The 20,819-nt window shown below is 53.0% G+C and overlaps 1 protein-coding gene across 8 annotated transcripts in view; it reads left to right on the forward strand.

Annotated features, from left to right (window-relative positions):
• The window catches only part of JDP2 (Jun dimerization protein 2), a 43,090-nt gene extending 23,451 nt beyond the window's left edge, over positions 1-19,639 (forward strand). For all 8 annotated transcript variants that reach the window (XM_042253081.1, XM_012182070.4, XM_027972041.3 and 5 more), the window contains 2 exons: positions 10,915-11,019; positions 18,552-19,639. In XM_042253081.1, coding sequence (XP_042109015.1) covers positions 10,915-11,019; positions 18,552-18,737 — 291 coding nt within the window. In that variant the 3' untranslated portion in view covers positions 18,738-19,639. The remainder of the gene's footprint in view (positions 1-10,914; positions 11,020-18,551) is intronic.
• Positions 19,640-20,819: the final 1,180 nt, after the last annotated feature.

Genomic DNA, 20,819 nt, shown 5'->3' on the forward strand with positions numbered 1-20,819 from the left:
AACATCGCTTCCAGCTCTGACTGGTGATGGTTCTCTCGGAGAATGGCTACAAAGGTTTGAAGCCACATTTTTCTCCAAACCTATCTCAAGTTTCCTGGAGGAACCTGCATGCCATCATGTGGTATCTGAGTCTGCATAAGGCAGGGTTGTTCTCTGAGTCTGCAAACACCTTAGCATTTCCAAAGTAGTTATTTTCAGGTCTTAAGATGCTCCTGCTGCTAGCATTCACACCCAAAGGGACTTCCCAATTAATTAAGCTGCTGAGCTTGTCAATAGAGCAGCTCCTTTATTGTTGTCGAAGGGAGAGAATCAGATACACTGTTCTGATGCCAAAGGAGCATTCACTTGCTGTATCTGGCCCAGAGTTCTCAGCAGCTCTGGTCTGAGAACTAGGGAGGGGGAGGGTCTCAGCCCCCATCATCTGTCTAGATGCTACAAAGCCCCGCCTTCGCCCGCTATGAACTTTAACTGCAACCGTTTAGCTGTATAAGTCATGCATGGTGAAATCACCCTTCCATGCTCCAGGCCAGGCATCCCTGGCTGCCAGTTCCTTTGACCACTGTCATCTGGATAGGATTTTTATTAGCTGGTTTTCTGTTCCCTCAAAGTAGAGGTCTCCGTTTCACTCAGTGATTTGTTATCTGTGCCTCGTGTCTGAAAGAAATTGGCTGAAATCTGTATTTCAGCTACACACCCTGCATACAGATTAAACAGAACTGCGTTGGTGGAGAATAATTAAGCCAAGGACCTTGTTTTTCACCTTCATGATGAAAGACAAATGATTTCCAGCGCTTTAATAGGATGATGGCACTTGAAAGTTCTTCTACTTTGGCCAACTCGGGACTTTCAGAACAGACCTGTTCATAAATATTCTTTGCAACAGCTGCATTTTCATTTAATTATAGACTGTCATTCAGTCAGGGGCTCTTGTCTCTTTTTTTTTCGCCCTGTGCAATCAAGGTATATTACACAGCTCATTGTTATTGCTATTGTTAAAGACCCAGTTTCTATTGTATGATTAACTCTTTTTGTGAAGAAAATGGATTTTCCCCTGTCAGGTATATTCTGCTTCTGACCATTCTGTTGGGGGTGGGGAGAATCTCATATGTGGAGGCCACTATTTCTGTCCTTTTCTCGTCTTTTTGAAGTGAATGTCAATTGGGCAAGAAAATTGATTGATTGCCTAGTGGGAAACCAAACCTCCCTAAACCATAAATATGAAACAGGCCTGGAATAGACAGATTTCAACAACAAAAAAAAGAGCCATCATTCTTCAAATAGCTGTTGTCCGCAAAAGGATTTCCTGGCAAACTTTGTCCCCTTTCTCTTCCTCTGCCTGAGCCAAGGTGATTTTTGCCTCTATCTCCCAGCCTCCCCCTCACTTTCACAGTAACAGAGTTTGCCCTTCGCTCAGCAGGGCCATCCACAGATGGGTGCCACCCTGCCCAGCCGGCTATTTCAGGCTTTGTTCCAAACACAATGCTGCCTTTTCTTAGTGGTAGAAACAGGCTGTTCTCCACTGCTTTTGAGAGAATGGCCCTTTCCTATTCTGTGCATATAAACCAGCCTCAGGCCTTGGGTGGCCTATTTTTTTTAGAGGGTCTCTAACCCTGGAGAAGGTTTTGACTGAGGCCCATGAGGCAGGGGTCGCGAGATGCTTCCTCTTACTGAGATGCAAGACCTCAGAGAAGTCTGTTTGATTGGATTCCCTATGGCTCTAATGCAACAAGAAGAATAGGAGCGGGCTTTCATCCTAAAGGAAGTATTCCCTGCTTCTTTCCAGAAAGCAGTGGGGTTCTGGGTGGTCTCACCACTGTCTGACCCAGAGACCTGCATGGACTCACTCCGCTTCCCTGAACTTGAGTTTCCAGGCCTTCGGATGCGGCAGGAATCAAGGATCTCTAGGTCTTCTTAGTTCCAGAACCTCAGGATGGAGAGTAGCTTGCTGCCTTGCTGTTCCCCACGCTTCCCCACAGAGGCCCAGTGCCCTGAGCAGTCACCTCTCCACCTGCACTCGCCCCCAGCCAGGAGAGCTGAGTGTAGTGAATTGGCAGGTGCAGCCATTGCCTCTGCCAGCTTCTGTTCAGAGCCTTCACCTGGTGGTTGGCTGGGCTGGAGCTTTGAGTGAGCATGGCATCCAGATGTGTGGGTTTGCTTTTAGGTGAAAGTGTTGGATTACAGCCTGACACTGGGGGCAGTTGGAAAGGGCACTGGATTTGGAGTCAGGCGTCCTGGGTTCTTGTCCAGGTCCCCAGCTCTGGGGATCAGGCTTCCCTTAAGCAAACATTTATTGAGTGCTACTGATGGCCATAAACTCTACAAGGTGTGGGGCACACAGAAAGTCAACAAAATACAGACTTTGCCCTCACGGAACTCCCATTTTAGTGGAGGCAGAAACTGGGGCTAGAATACAGCACATTAGAGGCCAGGATAAACTCAAAGGTCTATGAAAGCCCAGAGCGGAGGAACACCTCCCCAGCTTGGAGGGGATGAGAATCAGGGAGGACTTCCTGTAGGAGGTCACGCTTGAGCTGAATGAACAGCAATGAAAGTAAACCAAGGGGACAGCAGAGACAAAGGCATGAGGCCAGGGAAGTGTGAGGTATAGGAGAGGCTCAGTGTTGCAGGACTAGGGTGTGTAGGATAGGGATAGATGAGGGTGAGACCAGGGCAGGTGGGGCCAAGTCACCGGGTGCCTTGTTGGGTGTATTAAGGAGCTTGGGCTTTATCCTGAGCGTAACGAGGAGCCCCTGAAGGTCGGTAACTGGATCAGATTTGCATTTTAGAAACTTCCCTCCAATGGCTGGAGTAGAGGATGGTTGTACATGGTCAGGAGGCCTCCCAGGAGGTGGAGCAGAAGAGAGAGAGATGGAGAGACAGAGAAACAGAGATGAGAGAAGAGAGAAAACCTGGAAAACGGCAGGTGGGTAGAGAGTGGAGAGCAAGTCTTAGGATGATATACGATGTAGTATTGAATGGCTTGTCTGGTCAAACTGGAGACACAGGGACGGACAGGTAAGCGGGCGAGGCCTGTAACCGGGTGGGCAATGGTGCCCGCTAGGGTGGAGAAGAGAGATAAAACCACCAGTTGAGGACAGTCTGGATCGAGCATCCAGCAGATAGTGGACGTTTTGCCCTGAAAATAAAGACTTGGTTGGCACTCGAGAAGAGGTGGTGGCTGAAACCACTCAGTGGATATAGAGGGTCCTGGGCAGGGGAGTGGGCAGGGCCCGCAGCCCCTGGCTCCCAGCAGCTGTGTTTATGTGGGAGGATGTCTGGTATGTTTGGTATCTGGGTGTTTACTTCCCAGGGTGCTCATGGGTCCCTGGTGTTGAAATGTGGCTCCTCCACGGAAGGGGGAGGGTCCCAACAGGCATGGCCAGGGCTCGACTTGGAGGCATGAGGGCGGTCACTCAGGCCTGTCCGCTGACAACTCGTGTGCCCTGAAGCACCCCCACCCTGCAGTCGGCCCCCTGGGCTCCTTTTATGCCAGGTTCTCTCTGTATGGGAGGTGGGCCTGGGGCAGCATTGGTGTCACCTAGAAAGACAGGGCAGCTGGAATTTTCAGAGCCCTTCCTGTGTCCCCAGCTCTGGGATGAGACTTAAGTTGTCATGGCAACCCTGTGCAGCATGGCTCAGTGTCCTCCTTGTACAAGTGATGCTCAGAGAGGCTGAGGGACTTGCCCCGGAGCACTTAAAAAAATTTTTTTATAGAAAATTTTATTCAACATATAACATTTTCCAGCAAAAAAAGGCAATATGCAGGAAGAGTTGGTGTACAGAGCTACCAGGGTGGACCCAGGCCTCTCAGACTCCAAAGTTCATGCTGACAACCTTGATGCCCCAAGTCTCAGATAAGCCCGCTTCTCTCTGCCTGGGAGACAGTTTTCAGTCGGAGATAAGTCTTTCAGCCCTTCACTACTCTGCTTAGCACTGAGGGTTTGACTTGATTTTTCCCCCTTGGTTTTGGCTGGGCATCTGCTTTATTGTCCTTTTGAGAGTTCCCATGTGAGAGTTCCTGTGTTTGCCGTGCCTGGGGTTACCAAGTGTCATTGCTCTTTCTCATCCTGATTCTTTGCGGGTCTGTAAGGAAAGACCCTGATGCTGGGAGGGATTGGGGGCAGGAGGAGAAGGGGACGACAGAGGATGAGATGGCTGGATGGCATCACTAACTCGATGGATGTGAGTCTGAGTGAACTCTGGGAGTTGGTGATGGACAAGGGAGGCCTGGTGTGCTGTGATTCATGGGGTCGCAAAGAGTCGGACACGACTGAGCGACTGAACTGAAGATACATATTTGGAAATGCTTATGAAATGTCAGGATTCAAAAATCACATCTGGGTGACTTGCCACCGTGTGAGAGCCACGTGGCTGGCAGACAGGGCCTGAGAGTCATGACTGGAGCAGGGTGGGTCCCCCTCCTGTAAACTACGCTGCTTTCGTGCTACACTCTCGTGTTAATTATGCAACAAATATGCTTTACTTAAAAATACCCAGGCAGATATATGAAATAAATAGCCGATGAGAATTTGCTGTGTGACTCAGGGAGCTCAGCCCAGTGCCCTGTGACAACCTGGAAGGGGTGACATGGGGAAGGAGACGGGATAGGGATTCGGGGCGGGAAGGGGATACACGTATACCTGTGGCTGATCCATGCTGTTGTATGGCAGAGGCCAACACAATATTATCCTCCAGTTAAAGCAATTATCCTCCGATTAAAAAAAAGAGAGAGAAATACCCAGGCAGGAAAAAATAAAACGGTCATTGTCCTCACAGTTAGATTCTTAATAGTTCCATCCCTGGGCATGGAGCTGAAAGGGTCAGTCGGGGTCTTGTTACCCAGGCCACCCGCCCTTCAAAGAGCAGAAGGTGCTCAGGCCCTGCACCCCAAAGGCCTGGATTCGAAGTTGTCACTGCCCTTTGGGCAGCCTTGATGTCTTGATATCAAGCTTGATATCATGAGTTTGCACATCCGTGAAAGTGAGGAAGATAGTAGGCCTGTCCTGCTCGGTTTCCTGAGACCATTTAACCCCCAGGGCCCCGAATCCCCAGGGTTTCCTTCCTGCTGAGGTGACCCACCTCTGTTTGCTCAAGAGCTCTTCTGCATCCAGGCTCTGCCGCTTTCCCAGCTCTTCTAGAAGCATTGCTCCTGGGTAGACTTTCTCTCCTGGATCCCTGGGGACCACCCTCTGCATACCTGGCATCACCTGACTTCACAAGAGCAGGACCCTGGTGTCCCACGTTTCTTTCAGTGGCAAGAGGCAGAAACCTTCTCCAGCTCCCTGCAGGCCAGTGGAGGAATTTCCAGGGTAGATTCAGACGTATCCATCACGGATCCCGAGGAGACGAAGCAGTCAGGCCTCTGCAGGGGTGGAATCAGCGTTCCTGTCTGTGTGCTGTCTGTCCCTACGTCTGTCTGTACCATCGGCCTGTGGCCACATCTCTGTGTTTCTCTCTTTGCAGCTCTGCCCCATGCTCTCTGTCTCTCTCTCCACCCATCTTGTCTCTCTGTGTTCTCTGTCTGTCTTCCCTGTCTGTGTCTCTGCCTTTCTCTGTCTGGAGCTCTCTCTGTCTCTCGGGGTTTGGATAGGATGGGGCAAGCCAGATGCCCAGCGTGTGACATTTAAGGAGACACCCACCCTCGGGTGCTGACCCTGCCCTGGCACAAGCTCCAGAGTTGAGCACCTCCTTAAATCTGTGCCCCGGGCCCTTTGCTCACCACACCCTGTCCAGGCTGTTCTTCTCTCCCTCTCTCGCCCATTCCCTCTCTTTGTCTGACTGGCTCCTATAGCTGAGTGTCTGTTTCTGTCTTGCCGGGTGATCTCTGCTCATCTCAACACATCAGCAGCCTGATCCTTCTGCTTCTCTGGGTTGAAGTTGATTGTCCAGCCTGCATACCTCCCGGCCCGGCAGTTTAGTTTCAGATATCCTGTTGGCTAATACAGCCCAGGTCGGGTCAGCCACTCATACCACATACAGTCAGCTAGAGCAGGGGCCAGGGTTGCCCTGGGCCTCCTCAGGGGGCTTGAGAACAGGCTGTCTGAGGAGGGACTGCTCAACAGTGAGGGCCTCCTTGGCCATGATCCGGACCCCCAGGTCTGGCCCTCCAAGGTGGAGGATGGTGTAAGGCACCCCCCCCCCCCCCCCCGCCCCCGGCCCCGTCACTGCCAGAACACAGACAGCTTTGTCCTTGGGCCGTCCTGGGAATTGAAGAAATCCAGAACCAGAACCCAGTTGGAGGACAGGAAACGATCTGCTTGCTCCACCTGCCTGCCCCCACTCACCCCCACCCCGACTATGGTTTTTCAAAGTCATGAAGCTCAAGCTGCCTCCTCCTCAAACATGCTGGATCCTCCAGCTGTGTCTGCAGAAAAAGTCATCATCTCCCATTCAGGGTTCCGATTTTAGATGTTGGAGTCGTGTGCGGTGAAAACACGGCGCTGTCTCTCACCCACGCGGGACCAGATGCCTAGAGGATCCAGGGAGCGTCTAGGAGAAGGCAGCGGCCTCAAGCCTGGGGGAGGGCTGAGCCGGTCTCCAAACAGCTCCAGGCAGAGGGCGCAGCCCATGCAGGCCCTGCTGAAAGGAGCCAGAATGAGCCCGTGGGGATGTGGGGCCCGAGGGCACTGCCCAACCCTTGTCTTCCTTCAGGCAGGAACTCTCTTTCCTCCGAGCCCTCTGGGGGGCTCTTAAAGAGCCGCAGGAGGACTAGGGGGAGATGAAGCACAGTTTCAAAGGGGAAAGTGTGGTGAAGGGGCTGTGCAGCCATTTCTTGCTTTATTGGGTCGTGTGAGCCAAGGCAGGACTCAGGCATGGGAAAGGCCCAGGCATGGGCTTGGAAGCCAGCGGTGCTATGGGTGCTGGGGTTTTGGGGGTTAAGTACACACAGCCTGATGCTTTCAGGTCCTGCCTGGGGTTCGTGCACTCGCCACAGCCATAGGGAGCTTCCCTGATAGCTCAGTGGTAAAGAATCTGCCTGCAATGCAGGAGACCCCGTTTTGATTCCTGAGTCAGGGAGATCTACTGGAGAAGGGATAGGCTACCCACTCCAGTATTCTTGGGCTTCTGTTGTGGCTCAGCTGGTAAAGAATCCCCCTGCAATGTGAGAGACCTGGGTTTGATCCCTGGGTTGGAAAGATCCTCTGGAGACGGGAACAGCTACCCACTCCAGTATTCTGGCCTGGAGAATTTCATGGACTGTCCATGGGGTTGCAGAGTTGGACACAACTGAGCGACTTTCACTTTCTTTCACTTTCACAGCCATAGGTGGCCTGCACCCCAGATCCTGACTCCGTCTTCAGGCCAGTGTGTTTCTGGGGAAGGCAGGACCCAATTCCCAAGCTTTGCTGGCCTCCTGCAGACAGAAAGATGAGGTCATCCCTGGTGGTGAAGGCTCCTTAGAAGCCCTGGAGCAAAGGTTATACAGATACCGGCAATAAATCACTTTTGTAATTATAGCATTTAAGCCTGTGGCATCTTTCTCTGAATCTTTCATTCCTTTCATTCATTTGACTAACATTTTCTGCGCCCCTCCTAAGTGCCACGTTCTGTGCCAGGTGCTGGGGTTACCGGGTCCCCCATCCTCCAGACTAGCAGGGATGGCAGCTGCCTACAGAAGCTGAGAATTACGGTGGGGTGTGATGGAGGTTCTTCCAGCAGGGAACTCAAAGGGCTGTAGCACTGAAAAGGCAGTTAATTCTTTTTCTTTCTTTTTTTTTTTTTTAACCAAACTTTAGACTTTTTATTTTGTGCTGGAGTGTAGGTGATTAACAGTGTTGTGGTGGTCTCAGGTAAACAGCAGAGGGACTCAGCCATACATGTGCTTGTATCCATTCTCCCCGATATTCCCATCCCATCCAGGCTGGCACATATCGTTGAGCAGGGTACTAAGTGCTACACAATGGGTGCTTATTGGTTATCCATTTTATATGTATCAGGGTACACATGACCATCCCAAAGTGACTAACTGCCTTTACCTGCTGAGTACCATAAGTTCGTTTTCTAAGTCTGTGAGTCTTTCTGTTTTGTAAGTAAGTTCATTTGTACAATTTCTTTTTAGATTCCCCATATAAGGGATGGCATATGATATTTCTCCTTCTCTGTCTGACTTTCTGCACTCAGTGTGACACTCTCTGTGTCCATCCATGTGGCTGATGGCATTATCCCATTCCTTTTACTGGCTGAGTAATATTCCATTGTATAAATGTACCACATCTCCTTCATCCAGTCTTCTGTCGATGGACATTTAGGTTGCTTACACATCTTGGCTCCCTGGAGGAGGGTGTGGCAACCCACTCCAGTATTCTTGCCTAGAGAATCCCGTGGACAGAGCCTGGTGGGCTACCATCCCTAGGGTTGCAAAGAATTGGATATGACTGAAGCAACAGAGCACAGCACAGCATGTCTTGGCTATCATAAACAGTGGGAAAAGCAGTCCATTCAATCTGGGGAGTCAAGGTGTCTTCCTGGAGGAGGTGGCATTTGCTCTTGAGGGTTGTAAGAGTTAACCAATAGGAAAGGAAGGTTATCTCAGGAGGCCTGGCAGACTTGGAGAAGGTGAGACATTTGGAGCCTAGAGTGAGGGTAGGAGGGGACCGATGTGGCTGCAGAGGGCAGGAGGAGCAGCCCCCCCATCTGGGTGTCATCCTGGCTCAACTGATCTCTTAAACTTCCAGTGCTGAGCCTTTTTGCATCTGCTGCTAGCACGCTTCCGTTAGCTTCCAACTTTATGTAGAATGAGGCCCTGCACAGGGGTGGGGGAGGGAGCTGGCTCTTGGGGGACAGAGGCTGTATCTCCCAGGCTCTGCCAGAACCCAGGGGTTGCTTTGGGAGAGGGGCCGGAGGCCCTGTGCGCCTGGCAGGGCCCAGGTTGCACACATCACCTTGGCAGTTTGTGGGCAAACCCTCTCGGCCGAGGGGAGGTTGCACTGCCAGCCACTTCCTCCAGTTCCTTCCCTCTGCCTGTCGTCACGGTTACCTCGACCTTGTTGGGGGTGAGGTAGAGGTTGGGTAGAATCAACTTTGTCCGGGTTTCTATTTCCCCAGATGCGGGTCAGCCAGAGGAGCTGTCACTTCTGGTTCAGTTTCAAAGGAGGCCAAGGGGCTGGGAGGTGCTTGGGTGCGGCCGTGTTGACAGGGCACCTCTCCAGCCAGCCTCCCAGGCCGGGAGGGCGTGGGTCAGGGAGAAGCTCCAAGGTGGTGGACCAGGAGACGGGGCGGCCCCTGCCAGGGCCTGTGCTGGGGGCCGTGGGTGCTGGTCTCCGGCTCACCCGTTGGTCCTGAGCTCCCGGAGCATGCCGGGAATGCAGGCAGAGAGGCTGTTTATTTTCCTGGCCTGCAGCCCTTTTGGGCTGAGACCTTGTTCCAGGCCTCAGGCTGCCAGAAGCACCCCCACTGGCTCCAGAAGTGAGAGGGTTGGCAGGCCCAGGGCTGCCCGACGACTCCTCCAGTGGCCTTGGACTCTGGGTCGTGTCCAGCCCGGCTGATCCTGTGTGTCCTCCAGAATCCCCTAGCAGGCAGTGGACTGTGAGAGGCTTTATGTCCAAGTGATCCTGATGGGCTGGGGCTGTGGTCAAGATCAGGGCGGGTGAAGTCAGAGAAATCGGAGTGGGAAGCCTGACTATCATCTCCTTGCTGGAGGGCCTTGGGTAAACTGAGCGGGTGAACCTTAGTCTCACCGTCTGTGAAATGGGGCAGTCATAGAACTTCCTCATCAGACTGTGAGTGTGAGGGTTATAGGACCTATGTTGAAAGCATTGAACAAAGAGGGCAACAGATGGCAGCTCTTGTTATTATGAATGATATTAAACAGTAATAGCCACAGCTCTGAAGTCCATATTGGCAGGCAGTGAGCCTCTTCTTTCCCATTCAGTAGGCCCTGTTTCACTCAGGATAAGATTCCGTGTGTGTGTGTGTGTGTGTGTGTGTGAAAGTCACTTAGTCATGTCCGACTGTTTGTGACCCCATGGACTGTACCCAGGCTCCTCTGTTTGTGGAGTTCACCAGGCCAGAATACTGGAGTTGGTAGCCATTCCCTTCTCCAGGGGATCTTCCCAACCCAGGGATCAAACCCAGGTCTCCTGCATTGCAGGCAGATTCTTTACCAACTGAGCCACCAGGGAAGTAAGTCTAGAGATTCAGAAGCCTCCTCTGCCTAGGTCCTGAGGAGGGCACTTTGGGGAGCCCCTGGGATCTTGGGGTGCAAGTGGGTATCCTGGAGAAAGAAAATGCAGAGGCAGCGTGCATGTGTGATCAGTTGCTCAGCCGTGTCTGACTCTTTGTCACCCCGGAGACTGTAGACCACCAGGCTCCTCGGTCCATGGAATTTTCCAGGCAGGAATATTGGAGTGGGTTGCCATTTCCTTCCCCAGTGCATTGGCAGAGGGAAGGACGAACCTGGTGAGGGGTGGGAAGACTGCTCCATCATCAGGAGAGAGCTGAGGGTTCGGAACGACCTGAAAGGGAGGACAGGGAATGAAAATGGGTGGAGCAGAAGGTAAAATCAACACTCATGCTCAAGGTGTTTTGAAAGGAAATGCCTGGGAGCTGCTGGCCTGGAAAACAGTGCCCAGAGGCCTCGGGCCAGGCCAGAGAACAGACCGCCTGTTGGGTGTCACCTCTGAGTGAGGTGATCGCCAGGCTCCAGGCCTCCTGAACTCTGGCAGAACCCACGTGGCCCTGCCCTCCTGGGGCACTGACTCCTCCCCGGGATGCCCACCTGCTCCTCGAGCACCCTGGGGGCCAGCTGGGAACCGCTGCATTCCACCTGCTGAGAGGCCAGTGGGCTGGCAGGGCCGCTCACTCACGGCGGGATGTGGGTTATGTCATCCGTCTGTCCGTCTATCTGAGTCTTGGGAGGGCAGCCGGCCGCCAGGCTTGCCTTGGTGTCTCATCCGTGGCTCTTTGCCCCCACAGCTAGACGAGGAAGAGGAGCGGAGGAAACGGCGTCGAGAGAAGAACAAAGTCGCGGCGGCCCGATGCCGGAACAAGAAGAAGGAGCGGACGGAATTTCTGCAGCGGGTGAGGCAGGCAGTGGCCAGAGTGGACCCTGGCCTTGTCCTTTAGAGGCTTGTGTGCTGGTAACCCGGGAGACAGCATCCCGGGCCTGCAGAATCAATGCATGCTCACTGGCATCAGCCCAGGCAGCCATGACCTCTCGGTTCCTACCCCCCTCTCCTATCCAGTGCCCCCTCCCTGAACTGAGACGACCCAGGGGGCAGCCTGATTGCAGGAAGGCCAGAGCCGATGGGAGGAGCCAAGTTCCCCGCCTCCAGCTGAGGTTTAGATCCTGGGTGCTGAGGGGCCCAGGTGGCCCAGGACAGGTACTCCCCATTGCTGGTGCACTGGGGGCTCCCAAACTTGTGTGACGTGGGTACAGATGAAGTTCGTGATAGTTCCGTGCACAGGGGTAGTGCATGCAGCCATGGGGCAGAACCCCCGCTGCCTCGAGTGCAGGAGGCTTTTCTGGTCCTGACTCCTATCAGCCTGGACTCTGTCCCACGGAACATCCCCCGACTCACCCCCAGCTCTTGGCTGCTGCCTCCAGGACCACAGAGGTCAGCTCTGCACGCCGAGGCAAGTGGAAGGCTGCCTTGCCTCATGGCCCTCAGAGCACGCCCCTGCCCTTTCATTTGGAATGTGTCAAACAGGCGTTTGTTCCTTCTTCTGTCCCTTAGGATTTCCCTCCTATTTTTGTTTTTCAGAAATGGTTGATGACTTTGAAGGGACATGACCAAAACGCGAATTGGTCCTAGCCAGTGGTCTCCAGCCTCCCCACTCCCAATCTGTGGTTGGTTTCTAAATAACAATAGTGACACTACAGAACAGTAATGTCCCAGGTCAGGCTACCTTCTACAGTGAGCAGCAGTGGACAGCAGCTGCTGACGTTTGTGAAGGGCGGCCCTGGGCAAGGCACAGTGTGTGTTTTATTGGCGTCATAGCTGTATGAGGTAGGGGCCTGCATTATTCTCAGTCTGCTGATGGGGACACTAAGGAAGGCACGGGGGCTAAGTAACTGGCCCCGGTCACTCAGCAGTGACCCGGGAGAGCTGAGATTCGGCCTGAGGCTAACGTCAGGGCGTCTGTCTTCAGCACTCTGCTCTCCTGGCTCCCATTCATTCCTCATTCCTGGGTTTGTTCGTGCCTTTGTTCATTCATTCTTTTGCTTGTTTGTTGATTTGTGGACAAGCAGTGTCAAGCATATACTGAGTGCCTGACCCTGTGCTCGGTGTGCTGGGGACACCCCACCTAGGAAGGACTAGTCGTGGTCCCTCCTATGGGGGCTGGAGGGACGAGGCCAGGTTGGCCTGGGTTTTCTCTGGAGATCTATGGGTCTCTTCTCATTCTTGCAACAAACAGAACAAATCAGAGGTCACGGGTGTCACCGCCTTGGGGCTGTGTGTGCACCTCCGGCTGTGAGCGTTTCAGCAGGGGAACGGTCAGTATAGGCGGGACTTAGACTCTGGAGCTGGAAGCCCCTCGGAAGGGATGGTGGACTGACACCAAGAGGGAAGGTTTCAAGAAATTTCTAAGACACGGGTCTCACATAAGCCTTTAAGATGGATGGAGTGTCACACACCTCATTTCCAGCCCTGAGAGCCTGCAGAGCTGGGCGGGTCACAGAGGGAGCACTCATATTCGACCCCCCGCCTTCCAGGGCCTGCCAAACAACCAGCAGGCAAGCTGTGCCAAGTGAATGCACACCAGTGACACACTAGTGTCACCAACGGTCAGTGCCAGATGAGCGGGCAAGCTGCTCTGTGCATTCCAATGACATGGTCTGAGCACCTACTGCGTGCCAGGCATTTCCTGGGTCCCATTTATTCTCATTCCACTGAGCACCCTGCTGATCCCCCTTTTAGACACATACCTGTAGCACAGAGAGGTCAAGTTCCTTGCCCGAGGTTACCACTGCCAGCGTGCAGTGGAGTCAGGGTTCATCCATCCGTTTGCTGACCCATCCATCCATCCTCAGTGCCGAGTGAGCGCCCACCGCACAGTGGGCCCACAGGCCGTGGCTGCGGGGGCGACAGGCAGAAAACAGGGATGGGATGTGTGCTGAGCATGAGGTTGGGCAAGCCCGGGGGAGGGGGCTGTGAGCACAGATGGGGGCGGGGAGGGGCAGCTGTCCGAGTCGAGACTACAGAATGACTCCTGATGGACACACAGACCGGGGCGGGAGCCCACTTGGGGAGGGACAGCGCTGGAGGGGTCACCACGAACAGCCAAAGCACAGGCCAGAGGCCGAGGTGTCGTTTAAGGATGCGGTGATGGGATCGGAAAGAATGCAGGGGTGGCTAGGGTGCAGGGTCCATGGAGAGAAAGGGGCCCAGAGCCCTCATGTGTGGGGTGGTCCCTGTGCTGGTTGTCCGGGGCAATCCCGCTTTAACTAAGCCTGTTGTCCTGGCCTGGTTATTAACAGCACCTTCTTTCACTTTCATGCCGTGTCCCCATTAGGATGAAGAAGTGTGCAGTGCCAGAGGGCCATGGGAGGGTTTCGGGAGGAGAGGGACACACCCTGTTGCTGTGGTTACAGCGAGGGGCGTGGACTGGGGGACCCCCCCCCCGCCCGCCGCCCAGGGCCCGAGTGGGAAGATCGGTTAGGTCGCTGTGTTATCCCCAGGGGAGGAGAAGGCAGCTGTTGACCAAGAGAAGTACATGGCCTTGGGGTCTGGAAGGGGGGCCTGGGCAGTTCTGTCGGGGCCCACACCCAGCCCCTCACAGTGCTCCCCTCCTCCCCTCTGACCATGGAGGCTGAGGCCACGTGTAAGGGTTAGGGCCCAAAGGTGGAGGCTGTATGGACAGTCCGTGCCTGATGACATAAGGGATTCTCTTGTCGTTTATTTTTTAATATGTCAAATACATACAAGGCTCAGAGGTACAAAGGTATATGTATGTGTGTGTACACACACGCACACACACACGTGCATACACACGTATGGGCTTCTGAGGTAGCACTGGTGATGAAGAACCCGCCTGCCGACGCAGGAGACGTAAGAGACGCAGGTTTGGCCCCTGGGTCGGGAAGACCCCCTGGAGGAGGACACGGCAGCCCACTCCAGTATTCTTGCCCGGAGAATCCCATGGACAGAGGAGCCTGGCGGACTGCAGTCCATAGCATCGCACAGACTTGGACACGACTGAAGTGAATGAGCACACGTGCACGTATACACATGTATATGTGCAGTATAAGAAGCCGCCCTTGACCCCTGGGGACCCATATCCAGGCTAGGCGGTTTCTGGGGCATCTCAGATGTCATCTGCCTCCACCAGGCAAGGCCCTGAAGGAGGCAAGAGGCAGGTCTTTGGGTCAGATCCCTTGCCCTGCAGGCCCCAGTGCCACCTGAGCCCCTCTGCTGTCCACGGGCAGGAGCAGTGGCTGCTGTGGGGCCGCCTCTGCAACCCCACTGGGCCGGACACGGTTCCCTGCGAGTGGGCAGCAGTTAAAACCATCACACGCTCCGCTGCTGTGCATTGCTCTTCAAGGCCACTCTCTCCTTGACGGCCACAGTAACTCTGGGAGGAGGCAAGGCAGCCACATCCACTGGCTCAGATTCTGAGGCTCGGAGAGATTCACACAGTGGCCGAGTCAGGATGGGGACCCAGAGCTTCCTCCACTGCCTGGCCGTCTACTCACCCTTCCCCGGGGGATCTTGTTCACAGCAGCCTAGCTGGCAAGTGGCAGAGTCAAGATTTTAATTCAGACAGGGATTTGGGGCTCAGAAGTCTGCATCAGGCTATTTGTTGGGAAGTGGGGCTGTATTTTAAGTGCATTAGGGTAACTTTGAAAAATAAGAGTCAGAGAATCTTCATGCTGGAAGTCCCCTGGGCCAATCATATTTTCTGTGGGGGTGGGGGGCACTGAGGCCCAGAGAAGGGAAATGACTTGGCCAAGGGCACACGGCCAGGACATCTCAGCCCTCTTCCTGTGTTTTCTCTGCTGCCTTCCCTGACTGCCACGGAGGAGGCAGAACCTCCTTCACGTGCATTAATTCCATTCTGAAATGACAAATGGTTTCATCTTCTCTAGGGCAGTAAATATCTACCAGAGGCAAAACGATAAACAAAAATGCAAGCAGAGTTGTTCAGTTCCTAATTAAGGTGTGAAGATCCTAGCCCATGTTGGTTGAATTAATTAGAAAAACAGATTAGGTAATTGTTGTTCTAAAACCACAAACCACTTCTACAATCACGGCTAAAAAAAGATTTTTCGAAACTCAGTTTATACTTACCCAGTAAATAAGTATGTAGCATTGATAAATAAAACAGAAGAAAATCAACAACAGAGCAGCTAGTTACAGCCTGACAGTCAGACTGTCGAAGCTCAGGCTATTCCATGATGTACCTGTACATTTTCAAACCAGCAGAATGTCATGCTGTTGCTATGATGAATGCACGGGGAAGCCAGTTGCTCACTCCCACTTGGTCTTTTTGTGTGATACAGATGTGAGGTGGGTGTGATGTCTTTTCAAGGGTGAGGATGTGTGCGCAGGCCTGCCGGACCCTGCCCCTTGCATGTCCCATTCTAACTTCCATTTCCAGCACAACCCAGCCCTTCCTCGTCCTGCCCACCGCCCTCCAGAACAGCTGCCACCTCCCCACTTCCTTGGACCCTCCCCCATGCTCACAGGCTGCTGTCTACCCACCGCCCACTCTGCAGACGCAGGCAGTCTCCCAGACCTGCCAAGTTTTCTTGGAAACGGCCTCCTCCTCTGCTTCTCTTCCTTTGCTTCTTCATCCCCCCTTGCTCGTGGCTTAAAGCAAAAATTCCTTAAGTCTCCCTAACCCTTGGTTTACAAAGTACCTTTCCCACGTGAAGTCATTTAATCCCCCACGATCATCATGTTTTTTACAGAGGAGATAACTGGGGTTCAGGGAAGTTAAGAAACTTGCTCTTGACTCTGATTTCCAAACCCTGGGTTTGGCTCTAAACCCGCCTTCCCAGCTTGGTACCCTAATAGGTCCAAAAGTGACATGTGGTCATCTGGGAGGATTTTTAATCTCTTAAACGCATCTGACACTCTCCCATGTCCGCATCCTGGTTCACTCAGAGCTCGCTTCTTGAAACATCTTCCCATTCTCCCACTGACTGTCTCTTCTCAACCAGAGTCAACCCATTTCTCCAAACCCAAGATCAGACCCAGTCATTCAGCCCACTCTCAGAAGGTCTTCTAGACCCTGGAGGGCTGATGGCACTTGATAAGCTCTGCCTGGCTGTCTGGATCCTTCTCCCCCTTGAGTGGAAGCTGCACACTATCCGTGTTAGGGGCTCATGGATCTCAGGGCCCCTTAGAGGGTTCACTGCACAAAGCAGATTCTCAGCCCTTGTTCCTGGGTGGGTGGATTGAACCAAGACTCCTAGAGGCAGCAGCTCAGAGGATTTGAAGTTGGAGCTCAAATTGTGTCTGGGGGGTCAGAGACATTCCCATGGTCACCAGCTTGTAGACCCAGTGAGCAGGCAGCTAAGCCTAGCCCCTACCTGCCCCAGACTCATGGTTCCACGTGGGGTCTCTCCTGCCCTCAGAGGCTCTCTGCTTGGGGTATTAGGAGAACAGTGGACCAGCCTGGCCTCCCTGTCGCTCCTCATCCCGCTGAATCCCAAACCACCCTAGCTGGCTTTTGGTATTTCCCCCCCTGAGCATTTTTTCCTTCTTTGAGGCTTTTCTCCCTCAGTGTCTAGTCCCGAGGACTGCACGTCTCAGCAGTTCTGAGTCCCCAGGCACTGTGCTGCTCCAAGGTATGAGTACAAGGAACAGCTCAGTCAGCCTGGCTGATGTGGGGAAGACAGCAGCCCTGAGGCCAGAGGCCCCAGAGGGATCTCTGAGCCCCGGCAGGGAGGGGCCACTCAGCCCATCACAACCACAGCCCGTTCTTTGTTGGATGCGGGTTGCCCGGGCTCGGCAATGGACCAGATGCTTCTTGTGCGCTAAAGGATGTCTAGGAGCATCCCTGAGCCCTACCCTCTGAATTCCAAGGGCACCCACCCTCCCCAGTTGTGACAACATGAAATGTCTCCAGATACTGTCAAATGCCTCTGGGAGGCAGAATCGCTTCTAGTTGGGAATGACTGGTCTCAACCTTTGCCAGCCTTTGGGTGAATTCCAACATCCACACTGGTTATATGTTTTTAGATAGAGTCCAGGAAATACCAGCTCAGGCGCTTCTGTATTTTACTGTGTTGACTCCCAAGTATTGAACTGGTGTGCCCATCACCTCTCTACGTCACGAACTTGTAAGTAAGTGAAAGTTGCAGTCATGTCCGACTTTTTGTGACCCCATGGACTGTATAGTCCATGGAATTCTCCAGGCCAGAGTACTGGAGTGGGTAGCCTTTCCCTTCTCCAGGGGATCTTCCAGGGATAGAACCCAGGTCTTCTGCATTGCAGGCAGATTCTTTACCAGTTGAGGCACAAGGGAAGCCCAAGAATACTGGAGTGGGTAGCCTATCCCTTCTTCAGCGGATCTTCCCAACCCAGGAATCGAACCAGGGTCTCCTGCATTGCAGGCAGATAGATTCTTTACCAACTGAGCTCTCAGGGAAGCCCCATGAACAAGAAAACTCCCCATAAATCAAATCAACATCCCTTCCTCACCCTGGAGCCTCTTCAACTGAACTGGAAGTTCTCTGGAAATCTCACCTGGGATTGTTTAAAACCACATTTTAGATCCAGAAGGAAGACTGTTGATTGCCTCCCAGTGGGCAAAGATTCTAGCTAACAGGGGATAAGGAAGAGACTGCTTAAATAATTATAGACCGATAACCAGGAAGCACATGTTTGGGGAATTACATGACCACACTGGGCTTGTGGATGCCACAGGCCAATATAGCCCCAACATGCATTTATCACACATAAAGCGCTTTCTGTGGCACTGCCGTTGTGGGCCACCTCTAACCCCTCTGTGGACCCTCCATGCATCTGCTCTGGATCCACTTGGCCTCCATTCTTCTCCCACCCTTTGTTTCTTGTACAAAGGTCCTGAGGCAGGAGAGTGTTTGGCATATTTGAGCAACAGCAAGGAAGCCACTGGGCTTTCCCAGTGGCTCAGTGGTAAAGAATCCACCTGCCAGTGCAGGAGATGGGTTCAGTCCCTGGGTCAGGAAGATCTCCTGGAGAAGGAAATGGCAACCCACTCCAGTATTCTTGCCTGGAGAATTCTATGGACAGAGGAGCCGGGCAGGCTACAGTCCATGGGGTTGCAGAGAGTCAGATATGACTGAACTAAACAACAACAACACACAAAGGAAGCCAGTGTGGCTAGATTGGATTGAGTAGGGGAAGAGAGGGGCACGTGAACCAGGCTGGCCCCAGGGTATACCCTGGATTCACCCCACTAGTAACACGGGCCAGTGTCTGGTATGATGGGCAGGACCTGAACAAAGTCAGTTACTCCCAGGGACCCCGTAGCAGATTCTGTGCTTCTCCAGGGGGGAAACTGACAGAAAATAGACAAAGACCAGCCTGGAGCGCCCTGTGACTACCTAGGTGGAGAACTTCTCCCTGGAGCTGGTCCCCACTGAAAGCTTAAAGCCTCGTCTCTGTTTTTGCATGCAGGAATCTGAGCGGCTGGAACTCATGAACGCTGAGCTGAAGACCCAGATCGAGGAGCTAAAGCAGGAGCGACAGCAGCTCATCTTGATGTTGAACCGGCATCGTCCCACCTGTATCGTTCGGACCGACAGCGTCAAGACACCCGAGTCAGAAGGCAACCCTCTGCTTGAGCAGCTTGAGAAGAAGTGACCGTGGGCTGGGAGGAGGAGGACAAAGGACGAACGAGGCGTAGGAGATGGCAAGAGGGAGGAAGAAGAGGAGGGCACCAGAGGGCTCTTCCTTGGTGTGCGAAAAACTTTACACCGGAGGCTCAGCACAGCCAGTAATTGGCCGGGCTTTTTTTTTTTTTCTTTTTTTTTTTTTTGTGAAACTCAGATCAGCCACACAAGGGGAAGAGCCGGCTGATGAAACCCAGAAGGACCAAGCGCTGAGACCAAAGTAGACTTGAGGGTGGGGCTGTCCCGCTGGGGCCCAGCTCCAGGGAGACAGGACAGAGGCACCCGGGGCCGGAAAGCAGCCTCAGGCACTTCTCTGGGCTCTCTGCCAGGGTACCCCGCCCAGGGACTGAGTGACACTGCCATCTGCCTGCCGACCCTGGTGCAAGGCTGGAGAGAGAGGGTCACGATGCGGGGCCCCGCGGGGCCCTGCTGGAGAGTGGCAGCTGGGTGCACCCTGGCCGGCCCTGCTGGAGTTTGCCGTGGGCTCGAGGCGCAGGCGCCCTTCCAAAGCACATACTCACTGAATGTTTACAGACTGGCTGTCCTGGCAGGGCTTTCAACTGCACATGGTTTTTATACTTTCTTTTTTTTTTTTTTTTTTTAATATTTTTTACAAAAAAAAAAAGATTTTATACAAGCAATATATATATGGATTTCTATAATCACTCGATGTGATACAGTATAAATATGCTATGGTTTGTTTGTTACGAACAAATATCCAGCAGTTATGGTCATTGTGTGTAACTTCTAAGTACTGTAGTCTCTGGGTATTGGGGGGTGGCCAGGGAGGGGGTGGGGTGTGTTTCCATCCTGGTAAACCCTTCATAGTACTCAGTTCTGTATCACTCAGTAAACGTTACTCTTACTTACCCAGCCACCTCTTGTAATGTCTGCCTGGGGGATGGGGGTACAGGGCACACTTGGTCACCTGTGGTGTGCGGTGTCAGAGAATGTTTGGAGCATCTATCGTGGGCCCTTGGTTTTCACAACAACCCTTCCCAGGTAAGTCTTTATATGCCCATTTTACAGATGAGGAAGTCGAGGCTCAGAGAAGTTATTATATATATATACACAGTACTTCATTTATTCACTCAACACACGTTTCCTAAGTGCCAACCGGGAGTGCCAGGGACTCTTACAAGGTGCTGAGTAGTCGCTGGGCCCTGCACGTATGGAGCTGACGGTCATGAGCTAGATCTTGTATGTGCTCCATACACCGTTCATTTTCACAACAGCCTTGACAGGGAGCAGCAATGGTCCCAATTTGTAGATGAGGAATTTGAGGCCCAGGGAGTTTAAAACTTGCCCTGCTGAGGACTTAACAGAGTGGCTAGCATATATAATCTCATTCACTTCTCTCAAAACATGAAATAGGCATCATTGCCCATCATTTTGTAAATAACAGAGGCTCAGAGAAGGTGTGTGACTCATCCGAGGTCACCCAGCTAGTGAGGAGCAGAGCTGATGCTCGAACTTGGCTTCCCAAGGCCCGTGACTCTCCCGCTGTGGCCAGCTAATTGTGTGATTGCCCCCGTGAGGGAACATCCCACCTGATTAGAACAGGAGGCCAAGGAGGCCATGGTCGCAGGGCCAGTTTCTGGAGGGCTGGATGGAGTTCCAGGCTGTGCCACGATCGTGGAGTGGACCAGTGATGTGAGCAAACGGTGTGGCTGTCTCAGCCACGCCCTCACCTTCAGAGTTGAACACCACCGTGAAGAGCAAGAAGGACTCGATGCCATAGGCAAGAGCTGACATTCACGTGGCACATGATGGCTCAAAAGGCACTTTTATGTGTGTTGCTCATCTGATATTCCAGCTCCAGGAGGTAGATGGGATAGGGTTTCAGTTCCATTGCACTAGCTGTGCAAGCTGAGGCTTACAAAAATTAATGTTTGACTTCCCTGGAGGTCCAGTGGTTAAGACTCTGTGCTTCCAACGTAGGGGATGTGGGTTAGATCCCTGGCCAGGGAACTGAGGTCCCATATCCTGCATGGTGTAGCCAAAAAAACCCCCAAAATAATGTTTACACAGCTGGAAACAGGTAGAACCAGGA

This window comes from Ovis aries, chromosome 7 (assembly GCF_016772045.2).
Source record: "Ovis aries strain OAR_USU_Benz2616 breed Rambouillet chromosome 7, ARS-UI_Ramb_v3.0, whole genome shotgun sequence".
In the NCBI taxonomy this organism is placed as follows: domain Eukaryota; kingdom Metazoa; phylum Chordata; class Mammalia; order Artiodactyla; family Bovidae; genus Ovis; species Ovis aries.